Source organism: Balaenoptera ricei, chromosome 16 (assembly GCF_028023285.1).
Source record: "Balaenoptera ricei isolate mBalRic1 chromosome 16, mBalRic1.hap2, whole genome shotgun sequence".
Lineage (NCBI taxonomy): Eukaryota > Metazoa > Chordata > Mammalia > Artiodactyla > Balaenopteridae > Balaenoptera > Balaenoptera ricei.
The window spans coordinates 17,411,702-17,438,248 of record NC_082654.1 but is presented as its reverse complement, the minus strand read 5'-3'; the positions used below and the strand labels follow the sequence as shown (position 1 = coordinate 17,438,248).

The following is a 26,547-nucleotide window of genomic DNA, read 5'->3' as shown; positions in this document are numbered from 1 at the left end:
AGAGCAATGAAAGGGTTTTTATTTAGCAAAAAGGGGAATGTGCCGAGAGATGTGGTAAATATTAAACCACAGGGCCGAGCGCAGGAAGATTAGGCAGAGCAGGAGAAGAGTGTGTGTGTGAGTGCATGTCCGTGCGCGCCCATAGATGTGTTTGTCTGCAAGTACAAGTGTGTTATGTGTGTTCTGTCGGATGGGTGGATTGTGTGTCATTCAGGCAGGTTTAAGGAAGTTCCTAAAAGGCTGTGGGGTTCCTGAAATAGACAAGTCTAGGGGACTCCTGGGAGGAAGGAAGAGGGGGGAGCGCATTGCTACTTGGAGACTCTTAAGGATTGGCTGGGTCTGGCTGGGCCTTCACCATCTTGCTTTTTATCTCCTGAATGGGGACTGTTTCCTTTGTGATGTTTACCGGGCTTCCAATCAGGCATCAAGCTTTTCTTGCTTGAGATTTTTATTCTTTGACTCAGCTGGAGAGACCCTTGTACCTTTAAGGTTAGGCTTCTCCTGGATGGAAGCAAGGGCCCCGGCCAGGGCAGGCTCCAAATGGTGGCCGCAGAGGTATTTCCTAGCTGGTTCCAGGCTTTGCAGGAGGTTGGTGAACATTTAGATGGGGGTAGTCCGTTCACATCTGCTTTTATTTTTCCCATTTCTGCAGGCCAGACTGAAAACTTAATAAATTGTATGAAACCCAAGTAAGCATGGATGTTAAAGAACATTAAATAAATTACATAAGTATGCCTACCTGTAACACTTTTATAAGGTAAATGCACATGGGTTATTTTGCCATAAATGTGCACACGGACCAAGATTTATTCTAAAGCCCCCTTGTTTCAGCCCTGCCGCTGGTGAAGGTTCTACTGTTCCAGCTCCTTCCTTCTTTTCCTGGCAGTGCGGCAGCCGGGCTTGGAAAATGCGATAATGATGCCATAAGTACCCTAGCGCAAAAGTTGTTTTTTGTTCCAAAACATTGCCAGTTCACGGCATGTAAAACTACCACGGATGCCTCAGCCAGTTTTTCTTTTTCCCCAAATAAGGCAAGCATTAATGAAGAAGCCGAGGGCCTGGGAAAATATTCTGTCATTCCTTCAAGTGAAATTTCGTCCCCTCTCTAGGCAGGCTCATAGATTTTCAGCTGAAGCATAAATAAGTGTCTAGCCAGAATTTGTTGAGTAGTTGGCCGTGCAATTGAACTTGTTTACTGCTGTTGTTACCTCTAGTAACCGTTCATCTAAATAATGCTCTGCCTTCATGTTTCCCCACATACTCATCCAGTGACAAGCAGGCTTTGAGTAAATGATGCACAGGTTATCCCATTCTCCAGAGAGAAAAGTAAGTGTAGCCAGGTTCCCTGACCTGCCTCTCATTGAACTTACAAGCCAGGAAGTTGGGTCAGGCAGGGCTCCAGCTCCCAGAGGCTGCATCCTCTTTGGTACCAGCTACTCCTTCTGGAACCCAGAGTAAGGCAGGTGGTTCGTGTGGCCGGTGTGAGGGCTGTTTTACCAGGCCGGCAATCTCATGGGTTGGCAGAAGGCCTGTTTTGAATGTGGGGAAAGTAGCCTCTTGTTTAGAAGTATGGAATGTAATATCCAAACAGTTGGGGAACATTTCGGGTGGGGTCGAGGGCAGAGACGAGAAGGCATCCATAGATCCATTCATATAAGTGGAAACTTCATCCCAAATACTCAGGTCTGCGAAGTAAAGGACACACGTATTCATTCATTCATTCATTCATTCATTATCTTAAAGGTGCCATTTGGGACCATCCTATACTTTTTGCCTAGTGCATTGGAAAAAGTACTTCCTGCCTCCAAACTCACACAGTATCTGGCTCCCACTGCCTGGCCTCTCCACTTGCAGTTACGTTATCTTCGTATTGATGGCTTAGTATGAGCCTCAGCTTATTCGTCTCTGAAGAAGGGGGATAACCATGGCTTCTGAAGGGGCAGGGCTGTGGAGCCTAGTGGTTAAGAGCACTGGCTTTGGAGATGGACACCCCTTTGGTTTTCACCCTGACCCGCTGGCTCCTCACTCTGTCAGCTTGGGAAGTTACCAATCTGTGTCCTTATCAGTAAAGTGAGGAAAATAATAACTATCTCCCTCACGGATTGTAGTCAGGAATGAGAGGTGTGTGTCAGGTGGTCTGGTAGAGAAACAGCTTTTCAAACAGGATATGTTCCTTTGCCCAATGTTTAGGAGAGGGGTGCTACTAATACTTGGAGGGCTTTGCAGGTAAGTCTTTTGCATCAGTGTAAAGCTATGTCAATTCTTATTATTTGGTTTGTGTCAGTGTGTGAAGGCAAGAACCTGCCAGAGAAATGCATGAGAATGACTATTGGCAGTACCATGTTTTCTAAATCGAATACACCAACAGTTGTAAGATATGCCTATAGTCTAATAACACATTTTCAGGGAGTAAAGAAACACTACTGTGTTAAATTTCTGTACCTATCACATGCATCTAAATTTCAGAAATGTCAACATGGAGGAACAATGCGAGTCTTAGGATGGAGAAGCTATGCCTGTTGTGTTCGTTTATAATTTGAATGAAAGCTGGGCAGTTTGGAACTCTAAATTTCAAAAGAATGCTATGTAAGAAACTTCCAGACCCACTTTCAGTCATGTAAAGGTGTAGGATTTGTATGGACCAGGTTTGTTTGTTGTTGTTTTTTTAAATTAATTAATTAATTTATTTTTGGCAGTGTTGGGTCTTTGTTGCTGTGCACGGGCTTTCTCTAGTTGTGGTGAGCGGGGGCTACTCATTGCAGTGGCTTCTCTTGTTGCGAAGCAGGGGCTCTAGGCACGCGGGCTTCATTAGTTGTAGCTCGTGGGCTCTAGGGCGCAGGCTCAGTAGTTGTGGCGCACAGGCTTAGTTGCTCCGCAGCATGTGAGAATCTTCCCGGCCCAGGGCTCCAACCCGTGTCCCCTGCATTGGCAGGTGGATTCTCAACCACTGCGCCACCAGGGAAGCCCCTATGGATCAGGTTTTTAAGCTGTGCTGAAAGAATAAAAGCAAATCAGAGTCATGAGACAGGATCGGCCAAAGATGAGCACTTAGAAGATCACGTGGACCAATTTTACAGGATTCTGTTAATGAAGATTCTGCAATTCCAAGTTTTCACTTTGTTTTTGACCATTAAAGGGAGGTGCTGGTATTGATGGATGATGAATCTGGGCTGCTGTGCGAAGCTTGCTTCTCCATCAGCACACCATTGAAAATATGTCCACATTCCAACCTCTCCTTAGCCCATCTCCCCATTGGAAGGGTTGGGCTAAAGCAGCAGTGGGAACAATGATTACAGAGGCTTCATCAGAAGGCGATATTTGAGAATTTAATGTATTACCGTTCTTCTGTATTCTCTCGGGAAGAATGGGCACCTCGCATTAACCTTACTGTAAATGTGATGCATTTGAACGAATGTACAGTGGAAGAACGGCCCAAAGAGTATGTGTTTCTGCCGTGAGCGGTTTTGAATAAATCAACATAATAGCCCACAGTTATTAACATACTATGTGAATTGGACAGTGATATGTACTTTGAGGACCTTGAACTAAATCTACCAGTTAAGAGCCTGTAGGATGAGCTCCAGAAGGACTGGAGTCCTGGGTGTTGAGGTTGTCATACAAAGAAATGAACTGCAGACCACTGGCAGGAAGAATCTTCTGGTAATACTCAGCCCAAAGTAAATTTTCAAATGCTTGGACTGCAGCACAGAATTGACTGATGTCAGATTAACTGGCTCTGGACTTCTAAATGTGGGTCAGTTTGGGTTGGAAGTGATTTTATTATCCACAAACCTCTTTGTACCTCTTTCACCCCCCCCCCCCCCAAATACTTAGCCATAATTTTTCTCTGTTGTCAAGCTTCTCTGGTGAAGCTTCTGAGAGGCAATATATTTTTCTGTTAGATTTCATAAGTAGTGCTAGACTTTTGATGTAATTATGTTTAGATTTCACAGAAACTTTCAATGTGTTGAAAATTAAATTCCAGGGCAGAAGGGAATGAGGCCTGGGCTCAGACCCAGGGAGCCTGAGTCCTTTGTTACTCCTGTCAGAAACTTGCCGTGTGACCCTGGGCAAGTCTTGGCATGTTTTATTTCATAGATTTAAAAGAAAGATAATAGGGGTTATGTATGATTGGGGTTTTTTTGGGTCCTTTATAGCTTGGAAACTTAGTGATTCAGTGATCTCTGTCCTCTGCTGTGACTGTAAAATGGAAAATAGAGTCAGTGGACAGAGCCTTACAATCTTGGAGGACGAGGATTCTCCTCAAATTGTTCTTCTCTCTTTCATCTCTGGGTACCCTTTAAAAACCTCTAACTGGGGACATGTCTTCCTCCATGGCATTTGGTATAACTTTATGGATTTCAGTTAAACTCTGTGAAGTCCCTTTTAGAAAGTTAGTATTTTGTTAAGTCTTAAGTGCCTTATTAAACCTGCCGAGGAGATAACAGTCCTGGGAGACCATTTATGACATGTGAGAACAGTGTAGACTTAACTCCCCTTTAAAAAAAAAATGACTAATGAAGCTTACACCAACTTCCCATTTTGAACAAAATGTAACGATTTTTTGTATACAAGGTGTTCACGGCCCCTCTGCTCTGCAGGCTCTTGCGCACTGTTGACAGTGAACAAGATTATTTATTTGGGTAAAAATGGAGCCACCTGAATGGTGATGACCCAGAAGCCCTCGTGAGTGGTCCAGGATGCTTGGAAAGGGGGGAGGATGTGGGCTTGGGGAACAAAGCATGCAGTTCGGTTCCTGTGAGTCTTGCGGGGTTTATTTTAAGGCTACACAGGAGAATCGGGAAGAAGAGATGCTGCAGTAGTGGTTTGGCCTCCCGGAGACATGGACAGGAATTCAACAGCTAGAGAGGGGCCGCTGGCCTTTGGCTCCGGCAGCCTGGGAGTGGGGGACTGCTCCCGACCCCAGGCCGCTGGAGGGACGGCAGGGCAGGAGTTGCTCCACGCCGAGATGTTACTTAGCCCTTGGCCTGTCTCCTCTCATCTTTGTGTATCATCTCTTAACCCTTCCCAGTCTGCAGGCCACCTTCTCTCTGCACCCTCATGCTCTCTGCCCGAGTCCCCTTGTTCTCCTCACTTCCACACTCCCGTTCCACCTCGGCCCTTTCACCTCATGGACTTCTTCTCTGTGTCCCTTTACCTTGGCTCCCAGTTTATTCTGAGTTCCCGATTAAGTGAACCAAAAACCCAAAAAACCAAGAGGGAGAACTTGGCTCCCTGCCCCGTGTTTGGCTGGGGTGTCTGTGTCTGTTGACGGCCACTGTCCAGCCTTGGCCGTCCTTGGGTAAGATGCTGTCTCCAGTCCAGTTAGCAGGGAGGGGCTGACACATGGTGGGGTGCAGCCCAGGGTGGGGTGGACCTCCTCAGAGGCGGATGGTGGGTGCGGTGGGCACGATGGTGTGTCTAGCTCAGGGGGAGAAGCGTGTCTGTAACAGAAACCTGTTTCTTTTTGCTGGACTAAGTCAAAGAAGCCTTCCAGGAGTATGTGCTGGGGCCATGCGAACAGCCGCAAACACTCAGATGTTATTCAGAAATGGAATTGGGACGTGTTTAAAGAAGTAGACCCATCTGGTCTTCTGCTTGTTGGGGGACTGCATATACGCTGGGTGCTTAGCGTGTTCACTCAGGACATCTCCTTTACCTGTTCTCAGGCCTGCTTGTTGATGTCGAGATCTGCAAGGGCTAAACCACCTACGACAGAATACTAGTGGAAGAAACACTGGTGGAGCCTTTTGTGCTGGGGAGCTCCACTTGCTAATTCCCAGCTCTAGGTTCTAAGCACTAATTCTACAGCTATCTTCCTTGTCTTTTAATATTCACTTCCACAATGTAGAAGCCCTGTGTTGCATCACATCTAGTAATAGAACGGTGCTGTGTGGGGTGTGTGAGATGGGCCATACACACACACACACACACACACACACACACACACACAATGTTGCACAGAAACACACAGACCTGGAGAAGTCCACGTTTAATCATTTTGGTGCTTACTTGGGAGAAGGGGCCTTCTGTGTTTGCTGGTGACTTGTTTGAGTATGCACATATGTATTTTGGAGACAACCTCTGTGAAAACTCTAAGGGCCAACTAAGGGCCTCACCAAATGCCCTGGGGTCCTGTTTAGGGCAGAGGATTTTAGTAGGAGTGGTGGGTTGGTATAATGTAGTGGAATGGACCAGCTAAGGCTTTGGAGCTAGATGGGCAGGCCAAGGTTTTTGGCGCCATTCCTTATTACCTGTGTGTTAGAGCAAAGTTTCCTAATCTGGAATGCCCTCCCCCTTTGTATAAAACATTAAAAAACCCCACAAAACTCCTTTAGTGGAACTCTGTAGTGACAGGTATCAGAAACCCAACCCGAACAAGTTTAAACAAGGAAAAGGGGAGTTCTTTGATTCCCATAACTAACTTCTGGGAATGGCAGAGGTAGAGCTTGCTGAAGGGACAACTGAAATGCTGTCCCACGAGGGAACATCAGCCCTTTGAGTGTGTGCTCTCTATGTTGTCTTCGTTTCCTCCTACTGCAGAGCTTCGGTGGGAAGTCCTGGAGGATGGGTAGTGTCACAGGCTTTCATCTTTAGCTGGAGGTTGGTGGGATTCTTACCCCAATTTGGACCAATCAGTGAGACTGGGAAGCGGGGGGGCTCATGTAAGAAGATGGAGGCTCCCATTGGATCACATGACTGGCTGGTGTTAGGGTGATTCCCTGGGGGAATTAGCTGGAGTCAGTCTTAAAAAATTAATTAATTATTGAATTTTGCATTAAACAGGTGTTGTGAGGTTCTTAGCCCTTTTTCTGGTATCTACTAGATGCTCTTCATTAGTTGTCTGCCTTGGCTTGTAAAGGTGATCATAGGGATTAACCTATTTGGAGCTAAGAACTGGTCATGACACCTCCTTCTGTAGAATCCAGTGTAATCCTGGGCGTATTCCCTGTGCTGTTTGCTGTGTCCCATCTGCTGAACAGGGGCAAGACCCTCTGGCAAAGGAGAGCCCTGTAGGAATGGGTATGCAGTATATTTTTAGGATCTGCCATTGCAGATACAGCTTTCATAGAGTTCCCAGACTTTGGCATTTATTATTATTGCTTTTTAAGTTGGTCACACTCTTAATATTGAAGGTGAGGGAAGAATGCTGAAAAAAGCAACAGGGTTTAGGCAAAGATAGCTGGCAGTCCTTCTCTCTAGAACCTGGCCTTTCTCTCTGAGACCTCCTGCAGGAGGGTATGCAAAACAGGTGTGTTCTATAGAGCGTCTGTCATGTCCGGGGCACTGTGCTAAGCTCTTTACCTCCCCTTGGAATTGAACCCTTGTGACATTTTAGGGTAGATAACATTGTTACCCCGTACCAGTAGCTTGAGTCTCAAGCAGGTTAATAGCTTATCCAGATACTTTCTAAGGACCTTCCAGATTATCTTTCCTTTTAGTCCAAGAGACAACATTTAAAGCTGACTCAACCAGAAGAGGATGAAAGCCCCATGTTTGTGATGGCTAAACTGTTTTTTTTAACGATAGTTTTATTGAGAAATAATTCACATACCATACAGTTGACCCATTTAAAGTGTACACAGTTCAATGGTTGTAGTATATTCAGAGTTTGCTGCCATCACCACGATCAGTTTCAAAATATTTTCATCATCTCCCTCCAGAACCCCTGTCCCCATTAGCAGCCACTCCCCATTTCCCCCAATTCCTCCCAGTCCTAGGCAACTACTACTGTATTTTTTGTCTCTATGGATTTGCCTATTCTGGACATACTGTATAAATGGAATCATACACTTCGTGGTCTAGTGCCTTCCACTTAGTAAAGGGAGGGACTTATGATGGAAACTTGCCCAAGGTGGCCTCTTAGCCTCAGCCTTCTGGAACTCAGTGTCCTTTTGCTTTCCTCAACTCTACCTCACTACCCTGTTTGCTACAAGAAGCCGGAAGATGGAAACACCCAACAGGTCGTTGTGAGTACACACGAGCATGCTGGAATATTAGTAGTGGAACGTTTGGTGGGTTAGTTCTGGACCCGGGACCCATGGATTCCTCCCTCTTATTGCCTGGTGGTGACTCCAGTGTTGGTGGGGAGAGGGTTAAACGCTGTCTCCCTGAACTTCACCTCCAGGGGGAATTCCTGCTTTGAGGGTACGCTGGGCCGGAGAAGCTTGAGTATCTGTCTTTTGTGATGTTGGAGCAGACGTGGAGATAGGGTACCGATTCCCTTGGTGCTAAGAGGGGCTCCAGGGGAGTTTCAGGAAACCTTTCCTTTTCTCTTCTGTATTCTCACCCCCGGGCCCCCCGGCTTTTCTCCCCTGGTTCACACATCGGAGGGAGGAATCTTTTACCTTTTCTGTTCCCGGTGGGGCAGCTGCAAGGAATGTTATCAGTGTTGGGACTGGGCACGGGTCCAAACCTTGTCGGTGCCCGAGCTGAAACCGAAGCTGAGCCCGAGACAGCAGGGCTGGTTGTGTGTGAGCGGGCCAGGCTGTCACGGAGTTTTGTCCTCGGCAGCCCGGGGCGTCAGCGACCCCAACAGTGGGGACGGTGCAAACCCTCTCAGGCAGGTCACACTGGTGCAGATCCACGGAAGACTGCCATCCCTCCCCAGATGATTGGGCTCCTCTGGGTCGGGGGCCAGCCTGGGGCTCTGGGTGCCGGAGGAAGCAGAGTCAGGGCGCCCCATCTTCAGTCACGCTCCCCAGGGAGAGTGGCTGTTCAGACAACTTGCTGTTAATAAATGGGGAAGGTGCCTTCCAGGTGACCCACTCGCTTATAAACTACTTAAATAAGAGGAGCCGATACCCATGGTATTCACGCTTGGAAGACTGGCAGTGGAAAACGAGACGTTTTTATTTGCGGTGACTTGGTGGGAGCTCATAGATTGGTTCTTGCCTTGATCTCTGGCTAGCTCTTGTTTCTTGTCTGCCTTTTGGGCCGAAGAGAAACAAGATGCAGGGTGCTTCCCTGCATACATCATGGTAATGATGTGGGGGTTGGCACTGGGTCTGAGATGTTTCTGGTGTCTTAGGTAAAAACGTGGAGACCAGGCTTCTCGAGGTGACTTAATGAATTCAGGTGCTAAGTGCTGAGTGATGAACCTGGCCGCTGAACTAGAGCAACTACACTGTTCGTGTCCACGAGGCCACCAGGATGCCGGAGACTGGCCATGTTTCCATAGGGCAGAGCCGGGTGACCTGGCGTGAGATGGGAGAGCGCGGCGCGCACCAGCTGCACCTGGGTGGGTCTCTCCGTCTTTCAAGCAGGTGTCTTTCCAGTCTAGAACTCGGACAGCAGGCAGAGTTCCTGGGCTCCCTTCCTGCTCGGGGTCTGTAGAGAAAGAACCATTGAGTTGTCATTGGGTGAGCGTCAACCCTGAAAACCTAGGTTTTGATGATCACGAGAGGGTTTGGACTTAAAATGGGTCACAGGATGTTCTGGACGCTTCCCTGCGGAGCTGCTTCCCACTCCCATTTTTATTCTCGCAAGCCTTTCCAACCTGTTGGCCTCGGCGTGAGTCACTTAGCCAGACTGCCGCCCATCCCCGTGGCCTGGATGGCTCCCAGCGGGAGTTGCTGGCACGGCGTCCAGAAAACAAACCCCACCCCAGGAGTGGTGATGCATCGCAGCATTTCTCCCCCCTGGACAGGAGGCACCGGGGTCTCGAGATGGGTCTGGGGTTTGGCCCCCCTGCCTCTGGCACTGCTGTGACCTCTTGTGCCCGTGGCTGGCGAGCAGAGGAATGCTTTCCCGTGGCGGTTTCGAGGGCCGTCGGCAGGCTGACTAATCCACCAAAGGTCCGCGAGGGTGTTGATGCTGCCCGTCTCTTGCTTGAGCAAAACATCCTCTGGGATCTCGTAGATCCTCAGACTCACTTTATGCAGAACCTTCTGGATTTATGAATTAGACTTGGGCTCCATTTTGTATTTTGTTCTTTGGGTTCTTTCATTAAGGAGATCAGAGATAAAAATATCATTGTTTTGCCGTCTGGCTACCAGCAGAGTCCCGCCACTCTGAAGAGGGAGTGGTTTGGGTTTTCTTGAGTGACTGGGGTATCTATTAGAGATCAGCAGATTACTACAGCTCTGTGGTTTTTAAAGAGACCAAAACAGACTGGGGACCATGCCCACCCCACCTTTAGACACATACGAATCTTGCTAGTACTGTCACTTCATCCATTTGTGAATGACAATATTAGGGACGCTTAAAAGAGTTGCAGGGCACTAATGGGACCTTGGCACACAGTTGAAGGCTACACACTAGTCACTGGGGAGGCTCAGGGGGATGTTTACAGTATCATCATATTTTTCTGGGTTTCCGAAACTGATCGCTGTTGGAGGATTTGGATGAAAGTTGACTGATTTTGTTGTTGCTGCCGGCTGCTGCCGTGATCTGGGTACCTTTTCAAGCTAGGGCCTCTGCATCAGTCCATGTCAGAGGAAAATTTTCAGGCCAGTTATCTTTAACTCATTGGTTCTCAGCTGGAGTGATTTTGCTCTCCAGGAGACGTTTGGCAACGTCTGGATGCATTTTTGGTTGTCGCAGCTGGGCAGGGGACGCTACTGTCATCTAGTGGGTAGAGGCCAGAGATACTGCTAGGGCAGCCCCCCATCCCCCCACCTGCTCCCCATCACAGAGAATTATCAAAATGTCAGTAGGGCTGAGGTTGAGAAATCCTGCTTTAACGTGAGAGCAACCATCCCTCTGTTATTCCTGAAACTAAAGAACAGACTAAGGTCTAAGAAAGAATATTTTAAAATGAATGACATCCCAATTTGCCAATGTATGTTTTAAGTTGTCTTTTTTTTTTTTTTTTTTTTGCCAATGACTTTATGCACTTAAAACATATCTCAGTGGTTTACTAGAGTATTTTTCAAAAAAAAAAAAAAAGAAATGGTTAAAACTACACAAACATGATGATTTAAAAATTAGTAGCTTCTCGTGCTTCCAAAACTCTGTGATGCAGAGAAAAGCCCCTGTGAGCTGTGTTTTGTTTCTTGTGCTCCAGCAATGGGTTTCAATGGTACCTGGTTAGTAGAATAGATGATGTGAAGTCATTATATTTTCATTTCTCAAAACCCGCTAGTTTCCCACTCACCTAATATTTTCTCTCCATCCCCCCCCCCCTTTTTTTTTTAAATTTAAGTGCAAGACCCAACCAAATCATCTTGTTTCTCCTGGAATACTAAAAGTTTTTTTTTTAAGGTATAGCTCCAGATTACCTTCTAGAATTCACATTCTGCTTTCTAAATCCTATTCTTAAAAGGAACCATACATATGATGTATGAACAGTACATCATAAATTTCGTGGCTCTTCCATGACATTTCTGGGGAAGTAAATGAAAGGTGTAAATTAAGAAAAGCAAGTGTTTGTGGTTCCCACTTTAACCTTCTGTTATGTTAAATGGCTTTGTTGAAGAGGGCTGTCATTGCTTTTGAAAACTTGGGAAAATCCACAGCAAGCTGTGCCATTAGTTGCCTTTGGGACCACAAGATGTTTGATGTGAAAATTATATGGCCACATCTAATTGGGTATATTTTCACCCCACCAGATATCAACTCAAGATGACTCCTCCCCCTCCGCTGCTTTTTTAGCTAAATTGTTTAACCTGAACTTCATGCTATTGAGAGTTGCATTCCAGTAATCCAAGTGCCATTTTTCAGTGTCTTTTGTCCAGTAGCATGTCTGCGTGACCCAACCATATAAATTTCTAGACATCTGGCAAGAGCTGGATATTAATCCCTCCCTGATTTGGGGAATGGTAAGACCTATGACTTCTCCATAATTCACACTTCTCCTTGTGCCCTGTGGAAACCTAGCCAGCCAGTGGAAAGAAAACAGAAACTCTCTGGACCTCTGCTTCCTGTGAAATGGGAATAATAATTCTTATCCTGCCTGTTTCCCAGAGTTGTGTATTCGTTTCAAATAAAATGTGCTCAGAATTCAAATAGAAAGCAGTTAGAGATACGATAATGGTCGTTAGGCCAATTGAAACTTCAGAATTAAAAAAAAATTAGCTCATTCACGTACTCTACAGTTCACCCATTTAAAGTGTACACGTTAATGATTTTTAGTGTATTTACAGAGTTGCAACCATCACCACAATCAAGTTTAGAACATTTTATCACCTCCAGAAGAAACTCCATACCCATTAGCTGTCACTCCCCATTTCCCCCAACTCATCCCCCACTCCCCATCTATTCTCTGTCTCTGTGGATTTGTCTATTCTAGACATTTTGCATATATGGAATCATACAATATGTGGTCTTTGGAGACTGGCTTCTTTCACTTAGCATAGTGTTTTCAAGATTCATCCATGTTGTGGCATCTGTCACTATTTCATTACTTTTTTATAGCCAAATAATATTCCATTGTGTGGATAGATCACATTTTATTGATCCATTTATCAGTTGATGGTAAACTTCAGAATTTTAAAAATATTAATCTAGACCTTATTTAATTTTTGAAATTATCCCTTTCCTTTTTATCGGAAGTTAAGTGCTCTTATGATAAATACTGTTACGAGGCAAAGATTTCCAAGTCTGTGAGTGGTCTACATATTTGAAGACACTTAGCCTCCATACACTCTACTTGGAACCAAACATTGGCTAAAGATGACTTCAGAGTTTGGGTCTCCCTGAGGCACTGAAAGCTTTTCATCTATGAAAGTAGTAACTATTGCTAGTAAGTTTTTCTGTATGTTGACCAAGGATTAAGACTTTATCTCCAGTGACTCAAACTTGTTCCTGATAGCTGCTATCTCCTTTTTCTTTATTTTCTCCTCAGGTGGTAATCACTCAAATGGCATCCACCAAAGATTGTGATGAGAAGAGGTTATTTCCAGCCTAGGGAGTCTTTTTGTTTTATATTTGGTTTACTTGTTTGTTACTGCTTTGGTTTGTTAGTTTTACCTGTTGTAAATATTAAGAAGCCCAGGTATGTTTACACTCTGGAGGTAGGAAAATTCATCTTGTCCGGATTTGCTGCACTGGCTCCCGTCTGCACTGTGGTTGATTTGATGTGGCCGAAGGTAGAATTTCTCTGTTCAGGGTGGTGGACCCACCCATCAGTTCCGATCACTACCCTCCAGGACTGTCTTTGGCATTAATGTCCCTTAAGTACTTTGAGGGGAAACTTTTCAGGGAACACGTGAGTCTTTTTCTTTATTGGCTGCACATGTGAGCCATGTGAAGATGATTTTCACTCCAAGAAAGCGTAACAATCTTTAAGAGAACTCTGAAAACTAAGTGTTCTCTCAGAGCCATCTCAGTGAGAATATGTGAGTGATTTTTCTGGGCTTGACTACACTTTAGCAGGGCCCATCCATTTAGTGGTGAGAAGAAATGGGAGCAACATGGGATTGACTCCTTCAGCTCATGGGTGTACTGTCTCTGTTGCTTTCTACGCATACACACACACACACAAACACATGCACAATTTAGGATTTTTTTTCTCTCTCAAAGTTCTCTTTATTAAAAATATAAATATTCAGGGTAGAAGAATAGCCAACGACTTGGGTGGCATGGGATAATTTGTCTCATCCCCTTATCTTTTATCCTGTGGCTCCAACTCTCCCTTTCAAGCTGAGGAACCCCGAATACCATAGTCCTGAGAGAATTCATCACCCCAGTCCAGACAGGACCCATTATGGTGTCCCAGGTGTGTGCCCAATGACAATAGTGGTGGCCACTCAAGTTATGAAATTAGCAATAGTGTGATTCTTTCTGGGGATGACAGCTGGGGGATGACTGTCATTTTGGAACCGGGGATGTTAGAGAATGGAGCTGGCGAGCCTCTCCCCAAATTCTCACGTACCTTCCCATTCTGAATGAGATGGTGTCAAGAGTGGTCCTGCCTGTGGGCGTCCATTGTTTTTTGTTTGTTTGTTTGTTTTGTTTTTTTGAATTTTATTTATTTTTTTATACAGCAGGTTCTTATACATATTGGTGTATATATGTCAATCCCAATCTCCCAGTTCATCCCCCCCCCCCCCCCCCTTCGCCACTTTCCCCCCTTGGTGTCCATACGTTTGTTCTCTACATCTGTGTCCCTATTTCTGCCCTGCAAACCAGTTCATCTGTACCATTTTTCTAGGTTCCACATATCGTCCATTGTTTTTGAATATTTATAACCTTATGTCCTTGCAGTGTGGTTCCCTCTTTCATGATGTTTGGGGAGAACTTTTTTTCCCAAATTATTTCAATTTAATAAGTTTTTACGCCATTAGTATAATGCATTTCAACCAAAATGGTTTGTTTTTCATAAACACTGAGAAGGTTTAAATTTTCTCGTCAATTAGCCGTCATTTGCACAGTTATTCAGTTATTGCACCATGAAGACCCTCTGGAGTTTGATGTTGTCAGGATACATATTAGCAGAAAATAGTATGTTATTATCTAATGCTAATAATTGGTGAGTAGAAATGAGAAGAGAAGACATTTAATTGGGGCTCCTGTGGCTAACAAGATGTGAATTATAAAAACATTTCCAGGAGAGGTTCCAGGGTTGGTCTAGAAACCTGTTATTTGCATTTTAAAACATTTGGTCCCCATTGATCCGGGAGGAGGGTGCTGTTGATCACTGCTGCTTTCTTTTTCAGAGCAAATCACTCCAAATGTCCTGAGTGGTAACTAGCTCCCCAGGCACACGTGGTCTCTGTGTGGTCTTTACAACCTCTCAGCTCCATTTTGGGTGCTTTTTTTTTTTTGTCTTTTTGTAGGCGATGTGTTGGTTTTTAAAGAGAGGATTACCAAGTACACATCACCAATCCCAATCAGACTCTCTCCCCCTCTTGGTCCCTTGATTCTGCGCAGTGCTGTTCATGGCCCCCAGGGGCGTCATATGGACCCACATCCCTTCTCGGAGGCTTTCCTGGGAGGAGGAACTATCCTTTAGCAAAAATCTCATTAACAGCACGATATTACATTTATTTATTAGCTGGATTCACAGTGGACCTGAGCTTCTGCCTCCAATTCTTCCATAGGGGTCCTCTGCCCACACGTGTGAATCAGCTCCTATTCTCTCAAAGTAACGGATGAGCGTGGTTTTTCATGAGCTTGCTGGCATTTTGCTTGTCTGGAAAGATTACACTGTTAATCTCTCAGTTCCATATGCAAATAATGGAGATGGAGGTTGCGGGGAAAAGCTTCACTTTTCTACCTGCTGAGGTCACCACGGAACCTCATCACTGTCTGAGGAAACAGATGGGAAAGATGCATTGGTGCTCTGCCAGTGTATGGGTGTCCAAGGAATTAGGTTGGCCGTAGAAAGGATTTCATTTAGTGTTCCAGTGATGTCTTTTAGAACTGCATTTATTTTTTGCATGCCTTAGCTAAATTCCCAATATTAAGGTTAGCTATTTCACATTATTACCATCCCAGAAAGCCTTGACTTCACTTCAAGTCAATTAATTTAGTTAATTTGACTTAACTAATAATTTAGTCAATTAAGTCAGTTAATTTAGTGTTGATATCAGCTAAAAAATAAAAGCATCTCCTTTATTCAAAATTACTCACGTAACTTTTTTTTAAACTTTATCCCAAACTCTTCAAAGATATTTTATATGACTTTTCCTTTATTGTTTATACCATAATAAAAAAGTATGTTTTATTTTCAACTTCTTGAGAGGTATTTTTTTCCCCTAGAAAACAAAAGTTGGCAACATTTTCTTTAAACCAATAAACACCTTTTGAAATGATGCTACAAATTCCCATTTGTTATACCTTATTGCTAAACTATTTTTCCTTGGCCATGGTAGATATTTTATCTGGTAAAAGAAAGCTTTTTCTCCTCGAATACAACTTTCTTCGGTAAATATCACCTCTTAAATGATGGCCATGTCTAGATATCCAGGCACGTTGGATTTGTACTGAGAGCGATTGGAGGACTTAATTGTATCCCCCGCCTCTGCGTTTTGCTCTCCCTGCAGAATTGGAGCATGCTGGAGGGTGAGTAGGGCCCTCACAAGTCATCTAGCAGCTGGCACCCTCATGTGACTTGACAAACTGAGCCCCAGAAGTACAGGGCACACAGCTAGTTGGTGGGAAGTGGCAGTGACAGTGAGGCCCCACTTGTGTCTCTCTGCTGAGATTGAGGAAGAGGTGAACTGTACTTTGTAAAAGGCTAGTCTAAGGGTTGACTTAACATTGGCTCCTTTTGCGTTCATTCTGTTTGGATCCTGGTCTCTTTCTCACTAAGATGAGGTCCTCAAGGGCCAAGGCAGACTTTATTTCTACATCCCTTGAGTGTAGGGGTGATGATTACGTTTCACCACATGCCAGCTCTGAGCAGGGTGGCCTAGTGATATTGACACGGGTAAGGGAAGAGGGAGCTGCCGTAGGTGAGCCGGGCACTTGCCATTCCTGACTGCAGGCCGCTGTCTTCCATACTGGAGGATACCCGCCTACCTCTGTATGCACACAGGTGTGCAGTGTGTACACACACACATACCACACACAGACTCTCACACCTTGTCACTCACACATGCTCACATTTTGGAAAAATAATCATGAAAAATAATGTTGCATACATTAGCCACGTCTGTGATGGTATCCTGTTTTGGGGAAAAACTGGGTTCACCTTTAATGACAAAAATGGTAGCTTGCCTGGAGCCGTGATTACAGTTTTTTTGCATCTGTGTTGTTTGGCAAGATCTTTCAGACGTAAGTAGTTCCCACCAGAGTTACCTTACCTTCAGAGGTGATAATTATTGATGGACTCAAAGCTAGATCAGCATGACCTGTAAAGATCTGAACTCTCTTTCCAAGGTTATGTGTATGTGTGTGGGCTCTGGTTGGTTGGTTGGATGGATGGGTGTCTGCTATTGCTTATTTGTTTTTGGTGTCCTTGTTTGTACACACATGTGCACGTGTATGTGAGTAGATGATAAAGAGATAAGAGGTTTTTGCCCTCCCTCCAACTTTTAAAAATTGTCATTTTACTGGTTTGCTTCTTTATTGGAATGGCTCTTGCCCATATCCTTGTCTCAAATGGGTTTCTTATCCCTCCAAAGATGCTGCAGTTTCAAAATAAAACTCTTCCATGTTATGCATAGAACCCCTATCTCCTAGTTTTTAAAACCTGGGTTTTGGTTTGTTCTCTTCTAGCTGTGTAGTCCTGGGTAGGTCCTAATTTTATGCCTAGACTTAAGGATTTTAAAAAATCATAAGGAATTCAATTACATGATTTCTAAGACCCATTCCATTTCACAATTCTGATATCTTTGAGAGACCCACAAATAATCCTTTCCCTCTTGCTTGGGGGGAGAAAACATATAAAAACATAACCCAAATATATTAGGGTTCTCCAGAGAAACAGAACCAATAGGAGATAGATAGACAGACAGACAGACAAGTATAAAAAAAGAGATTGATTATAAGGAATTGGCTCATGCAGTTATGAAGACCAACAAGTCCCTAGAACTGCAGTTGGCAAGCTGGAGACCCAGGAGAGTTTATGGTGTAGCTCTAGTTGAAGTCTGGAGGCCTGAGAATCAAAAGAGCTGATGGTATTAGTTCTGGTCCAAAGGCTGGTGGGCTTGAGACCCAGAAAGAGCCTATGTCTTAGTTCAATTCCGAAGGTAGGAAAAAACAAAACAAAACAAACCCCAATGTCCCAGCTCAAAGGCAGTCGGGCAGGAGGAGTTCTCCCTTATTTGGGGGAGGATCAGTCTTTTGTTCCCATTCAGGCCTTCAACAGATTGGATGAGGCCCACCCACATTACAAAGGGCATTCAGTTTTATTCATTCTACCAACTTTAACTCATCCAAAACACAGAGATGCTCAGAATAATGTTTGGCCAAATATCTGGGCACCCCATGGCCCAGTCAAGTTGACATATAAAGTTAACAATCACACCAAACTTTACTGGAACAAAATTGAAAGCTTTTGCCTTTTTCTTCCTGCCTAAGAGGTGGGTTTAGAATTCTCCCAATAGCCAACAGCTGTTGGCCAAATTTGGTCAGAATAACAAATTTCATACAAAATCTTTATTTCTGGAGGCTTTAGTATTTTTAAGGGTTTTGGTTTTTAAATGCTTTTCAGTTCCTCCTATATTCTTTTCTTTTGTGTTTATTTTTCTTGGCAGGGCAATTTGTACTTTCTGGCTCGTTGGTTTCCATTCTGTTGCATTAACATTTGAATATTGCCCAGCCACCTGTTGAAGGCGGCTATAAGCTCATAAAGAAACAAAATAGTAGAATATACAACTAGTGCTCTGACTTCTTAGTGGTACACCTTGATTCTGCTCCATGTGGCCACGTCCAGAACTGGTCTACACCCCATGTCCTCAGGGGCCAAGCCATCAGGGAAAGTGAAACGTGCCACCTGCTCTGCCTGCCGTCTGTCTTGACATGGCACAGCCTCAACTCCTGGAGACCACATCTTAATAGAGTCGGTCAGTATAGCTGGTGGCTTCAGAGGCACTAGAGGAGGAGGGCCGAGTGACAGTTCTAGCAGGTGTGTGGTTTCTCAAGGCCACCACCCCCATCCCAGAGACTGGCCACAAGCCACATTCTTTCTGATTTTGAAAAGTACTAGACACTTACTCCAATATATTGCCTTGTAATAATCCCCTCATCATGCCCGGAGCATGAAACTCACGAGGCCTTCATTTACTTTTCCTGGAGCGTCTCCAGTTTTTTCCCCGACGGTTATCGAGGTCATTCTAAAGCAACTAGAATTCTCCGGTCAGGTGCCCTTTTCTCTCCTCAAACCCAGCCCAAACTGGCCTGAGCAAAATGAGTGTATTGACCCGTAATTGAAAAGTTTACAGGTAGCGTGGCTGGATCCAGGGGCCCATATACCAGGACATCATTTCCTTCCAGCTCTTGGCTCTGCTTTCCTCCAGGTTGACTTCATTGCATGGAAGCAGGTTTGAGTCCAGAGAGACCTTATCTTCCCCACAATTCTGAATCAGTGGCTGGGTAAGGGGGTGTGATGTGCTGAGTGCATTTGGACTGAGTACACTTACCCATCCGTGCAGGTCGGGGTAGGGTCCACTCTACCCAGACTATATGGCTTCAGAGTTAGGGTGGTACCTCCTACATAATTCAGGGCACTGTTACCAGAAAAAGCATGAATGGATGCTGAGCGGAAAACTTGGCGGACATCTGCCTTCATAATCTTTAGGACGTGTTGAAGAGTCTTCTATTTGTTAGGGGAAGGCTCAACTAGAGTTTTGTCATGGAACAAAGTGATTTGGTATTTGTATATACATTTGGATCTGTTTATAGGCATCTTATAGCCCCCAAATTTGAATTGGCTTATAAGACCTCATATTATGTAAAAAGATTAGAAATGAATAATTAAGGAAATTAGAATAAAGAGCAAAGCAGGGTAGACCCATAAGATAAGATGGGAGTAAGGTTAATCTCACAAATTTCAAAGCTGGTAGATCCTACAGTATAGGTAGGAGTGACCTGCAAATTTGGCTCTGAGGTTCCCAGGAATGGAAGAGTATCTAGATCCTATACAGAGGCGTGTGTGTGTGTCTGTGTGTGTGTGTGTGTGTGTGTGTGCACGTGCGCGCCCATGAGTGTAACAAGCCTGCGTGCAAGCCCCTGTGGGAGTACAGGCCCTAAGGAAAGGCCATGGGAAGATAATAAAGGGAATGTGGTCTGTGGTAACCTTAGATACATTTCTTTTCCAAACTTCTGGGGTGCTGGCCCTCGGGAACCTTGCCGCTTTGCTCTCAGCATTGTGTTAGGAAACAAAACAAGCAGACAAGGAGTGAAACCCCCATATTGCTGGGTTCCTTTCAGGAACAATTGGAGGGCTAAACCATGTCCGCTTTGGTGGGAGGCAGTTAAGGTGAGTCACGGCTGTGACAAGGCAGAATAGGAGGGCCTCGGTTGTCAACCTGGGCTAATCTTGAAAATGGACTCATGCCTGCCCAGTGACTCACATTCCTGTTTACAAACGAGCCCCGTGGAGAAATGCAGAGTGGGAGGCTCTGCTTCCCGGGTGGAGGCCAGAGACCTCCAGGGATGGGCAACCAGTGCGTCCTCTGGGGCTTCGGCTGCCCTTCCTGGGGGCAGACCTTGGGGCTTCCGGCAGTGGTGACTTTCAAAGTCCAGCCACGGGGACAGTTGCATCCAGCGAGGGCCCTAGAGTAGCACCAGTTTGCAGGAGATGTGGCTCCTTCTCAATTTGGGTGTTCACATGGCTTTTGGCTGGTTTTAATCCACCTGGATAAGTCCCCCACCTCCCCCATCGGAGGACCAGGTTATATGGGAACCATGTAAGTTATTCTAGAAATGTGGCTGCTGTTTTATAGATTTGTCTGTTATTTCCATTGATTTCCTAACTCCTAGGGTCTTTGGCACCCACTATGCTCATTCTGCTATTTAGTGAATATCAGAACATAAAATATTGGATACTGTGCTCAATCTCATGTTCTTAATCCTGAATTCTATTATTTGGGATTAAAAAGGGTGAAAAATTTGTTCATGGGCTTTTCCTTCACAAAAAACTTTTTAAAAACTAGAGTAGAGAAGTTTTTAAACTTCTTACAATGCAGATAAACTTCATTGTAAAGGAAGATGTAATCCTTTACAATGAACACAAAAGGCATAGATCTTTTCTTTTTTTTTAAAAAGACGATTAGAATGATATTTCCTTGTTGTGAAATAGCCCTTCTTGGACCCCACGTCGCTCTTAACACCCCTCAATTCTCTACCCCATTTATAGAGCAATAGTCAACATCTGGACAGGCAAATGCATCTATATAGCACCACCATGAGTTGACTGAGACCTGGTCCAGGTCCCCCCCCCCCCCCCCCGACCCCCGGCCTCCCCCCCACCATTTACTAGCTGTGTGACCTTGGGCATGCTCCTTAACGTCTCTGAGTCAGTTTCCTTGTCTGTAAAATGGGCACGACAGTAGTACCTACCTCACAGGGTGGTTGTGAGGAACAGCGGAATAACATGAACATTCCTGTCCAGAACCCCAAACAGAGAAGCAGCGCTCATCATAGGGCTCCAGCTGGGTTGAAGTGCAGTAGGGCACATACTTCCTGAGCACTCAGGGTGTGTGCTGCCAGATCTTTCAAGGGGTCCAGATATGTCAGTGTAGTTGCTGCTCTCAAAAAGACTGCAGCCTGGCAGAGGGAAAGATATTAAGACAGCTCCCCAAATAGCTCTAGAATTGCGTGGAACCCTATGCAACTGCATTTTTGTCGGGTAGGAATAGCAGCAATATCACGTGGTTTAAGCTAATGGAAGATTCAGTAAGGTAAGTTGAGAGAGAGAAAATGCTAGCCAGCGGGCTTCTCAGAGGAAGGAGTGGCGTGTCCCTAGGGGGAACGATGGGCAAGGGTGGGCTCAGCGGGAAGGGATGCATCAGAAAGGCTGCCAAGAGGAGGCTGTGTTGCAGATGTCGCTGGCCAGCAGGGAGGTGGAAGAGTTCTGGGTTCGTGCGGGGAACCGTGATCCTCCCCGCTTGGAGTTTGTAGAGAAGCGGGGGTAGGGCAGGAAGTCAGGGTGGGGGCCGCGAATGCCTTGCTGACTGCGCCCCGCCTCCCGCCCGAGCCTCACTCTGTTCCCCTTTCTTCCTGGCAGCAGTGCCCCCTCCCTTGCTGCACTCAGGGACATGACTGTCAGCACTTCTACCCCCCCTCAGACTTCACTGTCAGCACTCAAGTCTTCAGGGACATGAAAAGGAGCCACTCCTTACAAAAGGTTGGGGAGCCCTGGTGTTTGGAGGTAGGTCTCGGAGCAGAATGACGGTATGAGATGAGCGGGGTCTGAACTGAAACCACCCATCCAAAGTTTACCTCCCGCTGGGGCAGTGCCCCCTACTGTGGTCCCCAGCTCCCGTCACATCGCTGTCACTGCGGGTGCCCTGATGTCTGGGCGTACTGACCACGGATAGGTCTATCATAGCCATAAAAATGCCAGCATACGAGGACAGGGTAGAGGGAGGTGGTCGCGCGAACCCGAGGCGCCGGGCTCCCAGTTAAAGCCACATGGTCCAGTGTCACGCGGGGCTTCCGTGAGAATGGTGAGCAATGCGTTATCCCATTAAACTTGACCCCCAGGAAATAATTTCCCGGGACTCTTCAGAGCTTCCAGTGCAAGAGAAGTTATCACCTGAACTTTGTCTTTGTTATTTGTTCTTTAGAACTTACAGATTTTCTTTTAGAATTCAAGGTGCTGGGCAATGCTCGCCCTTCTGCAGTGACATCTTCCTGAGGCAGCCGCGAATGGCTTTTCTGGCAGATGTCTGCTCTCCAAGGACAGGAAGCGTTGTTAATTTCCTTTAAATAATTCAATACCATGTCAATACCCCACACTGCTCCCTGCTTGAGAGTGACAGTTCTCTTCAAATTAGTAGTCCCAAAGAATAAAGAACACCTAGAACATGCTTTCATCTTCAGAAAAGCAAAAGTCAATGCAGATAAAAAATTGTAAGGTAACTCTTTAGACTTACAAACAGTGAATGATTTAGTACTAATGCTAGCTTTTAAGTTTTTTTAAAAAGAAAAGTGACTATTTAAGAGGCAATTAGTAAAGCCTCTGTCTTTGAAAAATATTTATTGCATACCTACTATGCGCTGGCTGCTGTGCTGCGTGTTAGGGCTGCAGGGACAGAAAACAGCAGAGGCCTAGAATCACAGGTAACGTGTACGTGCGTCTCGCCTTTGGAGAGAGAAAAGGCGGGTGAAATCATCTTTAAAAGCTTGTTCTAACTTAAAAAGTAGTAAATAGCCCTATAAGAGAACTAGAGACACAAAGAGAAACAGGTAGAAGAAAATATAAACACCCATGTTCTTTTTTACCTAGTTATAACCTCTTAATATTTGGATGCATTTCTTTCTTGTCATTCATGTGTCTAAAGTTTAAAAATGTTTCGTAAAATTGGAATGGTACCTTACAGAGTTTTGTATTTTTCTCTTCACTCGGTTGCTCTTATACACCATAATGTGTCTTAATTCTGGTTAGTAACTTCACGCGTGGGTGTCTTGTGGAAATCTTCCTGTCTAATTATTCCCCTCTGGCCAGACGTGACTGAAACGGAGGATGTTTCTAGGGTCTTTTGACCCCGCACGCCCCTTCCCCTCTTCTGATGAGGCCTGTGCCCGGATTACATGTGTCCCGTGCATGTGTACGGCCGTGTCTTTAACTGGCCTGGGTTGGACAGAGCTGTTGCACTTCTGCGGAGCAACCTTGACCCGAAGGAAGCTCTTTCTCAGCAGCCACTCCTTGGTCTGGCTTTTAATAAGAGTCTCTGTTCATTCTGACTCTGGATGATAAGGCCATACCGATCATAGTTATTCCTCCACCAGGGCCTGGCAAACGGTAACTCATTAATCTTTGGTCAGAGTTATGAGGTAGATAAAGGAGAACCAGGCACCCATTCTGAGTTGAGGAAAATGAAACAGAAAGACGGGGTTTCTTCCTTATAACTCACGATCCACAGGCGCTGATTAGATCCCCGGCGCCAGTGACTACGCTTGTTTCTCAAGCTTTGCCCTCAGGACAGGGAAGCATCTCTTGGGGAAGTGCCAATACACCCAGCTTCCAGGATTGGGTCTAAGTCCCTAAGTTGTGAATAGACCAGACACAGAGACACCACCACTCGGGCCGTGTGACCTCGGGCAAGTTACCCAAGTGCTCTGTGCTTCAGTCTCCCCATCAGTGTAGGGGGCTGACATGTGAGCATCAGTGGAGTTGAGGATATAAAGCGGGGGCTTGCTTGGCCAGAGGAGCTGGCGTGCTCGGTCTGGCGCAGACACCCAGCAGGATTCTGGAGGCATCGCACACTGATAGTGTGTCCGTGTGATGGGCTGGCCTCTGCTGGGGGGGTATCTCAGTCGTGCTGCATGCTTTCCACGCACAGCTTGGGTGTGTTCGAGATGGTTCTGGGTAGCATAGTGGAAACCTCACATGACCAGAGTCATAGCTAGGGTTGAGTCCAGCGGTCTCTCACCTCTGCCCGCAAGGTACTTCATCCCTCTGTGATGCATCCCTGTGTCTGTTAAAAGGGGATGGTGGGGGAATCCCTGCCCAGCCTGCTTCACTGGGCACCTACCAGGATCCCTTGAAATACTGATCAAAGAGACTCTTAATACAGTGCTTCCTACGGTCCAGGCACTTCTGTAAGCGATTTGTGTATATTAACTCTTCAAAACCTGACAACACCCCTAAGAGGCAGGTGCTGTGATTATTGCCATTTTGCAGATGAGCCACAGAGAGGTTAGGTAACTTGCTTAAGATCACAAAGGGGTGGAGCTCTAAAACTGCTGTTAATGAAAGACCCTGGCAATAGCCCATGGTTTGGAGGCTTCTGCACCAACCATCTTCCACCTGCTAAAGGAGATTGGGTTAGGTCCTGTTCAACACCCAGCCATCTCAGGAGCTGGGAGGAAACTTCTGGTTCAGGACATCCAGAGTCCAGTTTTTGCTTTTCAGGTACCACATCTAGAATACTTTCTACCCCATCCATACTTAACCTTCATTGTCCCTGCTCTCTCTTCCCTGTGATTCGGCTTGATTCTAACCCTTTAGAATCAAGGCTGTCTCCTCTAGGGAATTAAGGTTGGTAGACCAGTTGATTAACTATGACTAAGAAAGTCAATGTCCACCTGGGCAGGCATGAGTCACTTCTTTCTAGTTAGCTATTCATGGCCATTTTAAAGCTCACCACACAAAGTCATTACATTGAGGCTATTACCATGTTTAATAGTGACAATAATAGGGCGTGACCCATGGCATAAATGCATTCAGATAAGAAAGAAAGTGTTTTCCTGTAATTGCTTAGTCAATACCGTTTTTACGGAAATGAAATGCTTGCAAACAAACTTTTAAAAAGTTCTTTGTTCAAATCCTTCTCTTATTCCTTCGTCTGGAAGGGCTTCTCTGAACTCCTCCTGGTCAGTGGCTGGGGGTTAGGAAGACGATACCCTCTGTCCCTTCTGATATTTTGGTTGACCTACCTTTTTGCTCGTTTTGAGCCTAATTTTGTGTTTTCTTTAGGGGTGTGTGAGTGAGTGAGTGTGTGTGTGTGTGTGTGTGTGTGTGTGTTGTGTGTGTGTGAATTCAGGAGGGGGCACATTATTGCTGGCACTTGCTTATTAACTTCTCAAGTTATGCATTTAAGGAAAAAAAAAGGCTTCTGCTAACTTTGCAAAGCCAGTCACATAGACAGGGAGTTAACCATTTTGGTGAGAGGAAATGAAACTTTTCTTAGGTTTATTAGACCACATCCTATAAATCTGTGGCTTATTCTGTGTCTGATTTCTAAAAAGCATGGCATCATGGCCAAAGTTTTATTTTTGCTTATTAGTCATTGAAACAAATATAGATATTGCTTCATTTCCTTAGTACTATGTTTTTCAATACGTTATGTATGGAAAATCTGGATTTACACAACAAAGTACATTAGAAGGGGGAAGTATTTGCATTATAAATCTCTGCATTATAACTTTGGATTACCAAGCATTCTATTAAGCTAAAATGTTTAATTCATCCTCCCTCTCCTGATTACATAGAGAAGCAGGATAAGAAAACAGTAAAAAGATTTCTCAAAGGCAGAGTTAATATTTTGACATACTTCCTTCCAGTCTTTTAAAGGATGTGTTTTAAAAAAGTCATAGGTAGGCTCATATCATATATGTAATTATTTTCTGTCTGTCTCGCATCTCTTGTAATAGAAGCCCTTTCCTGTGTATCCTGTGAAGACTCTTGGTAAAACTTCTAGTGGTGTCCACTCCAGAATTGGGTACCTCTCAATGTGCTTAGTCATTGCCCCAGTGCAAACACACTGTTTCTAAAGTTCCACTATTACAGTCTGGTTGCATCTCATGTGGGAGAGAGTGTGAGTTGAGAATAACGAAGACAGGATGACTTTGGACATTCCATAATGTCCCCATGATATATATGACCCCTGGCTTAGCACGCACAGCCCTGGATCATTCTAAGCAAGTGATCCAGCAAATTCACCCCCTCCCTAAATTCCTTCTCAGGGTGGGATGGCTGGTGGGACCACTCGTATTATTTTGCAAAGCTTCTCCTTTTTCTGTTTTCAAAGCTTCTTTGTTGAATTCTTCTAGGTTCAATGGGCACGTGAATTTCCTCTGCTGAATTACGGCCCCAGTAGTATAGATGGGCACTGCAGTGCCTAACTTGCAATTTCTGGCACCTCAGAGAAGCCACACCCCCAGGTGAAATGGTGTTGTTTCCCCCGCTGCTCATCAGAGCCCCCTACGGGATGGACACAGCTTGGCCACAACTTGCACAGGGCTTCCCACCAGGGACACAGACCCAGAGAGGGAGAGGATCATTCTGGGCCCTGTTTCCCAAGTTGACCATTCCTTGGACTAAAGGCTGTGAACACTGTTCTTTTCACTTCTTACATTTTTCTCCGCCCCAGGAGGTTGGTATACAGAGTAGGAAGCCCAGGCAGGGTGCGTGGACGTCCTCTGAGGACCCCATCCCTTGGATGGTGGGCGTGGTCTCCGGCCCTGCATCCAGGCTCTGGGGTCACCTGACATCCGCTCGGACACCACAGACTGGATCACGGCTCTTATCTCTGTGGCTGCCTCTCT

At 45.3% G+C, this 26,547-nt stretch overlaps 1 protein-coding gene across 31 annotated transcripts in view; it reads left to right on the top strand.

Moving 5' to 3' along the window:
* Positions 1–26,547, top strand: part of TCF7L2 (transcription factor 7 like 2) — a 197,547-nt gene that overhangs the window by 102,815 nt on the left and 68,185 nt on the right. For 14 of the 31 annotated variants that reach the window (XM_059900839.1, XM_059900844.1, XM_059900843.1 and 11 more), the window contains one exon: positions 21,560–21,703. The exons of the other annotated variants lie outside the window; for them this stretch is intronic. In XM_059900839.1, the coding sequence (XP_059756822.1) occupies positions 21,560–21,703 (144 nt within the window). The remainder of the gene's footprint in view (positions 1–21,559; positions 21,704–26,547) is intronic. 31 annotated transcript variants of the gene reach the window in all.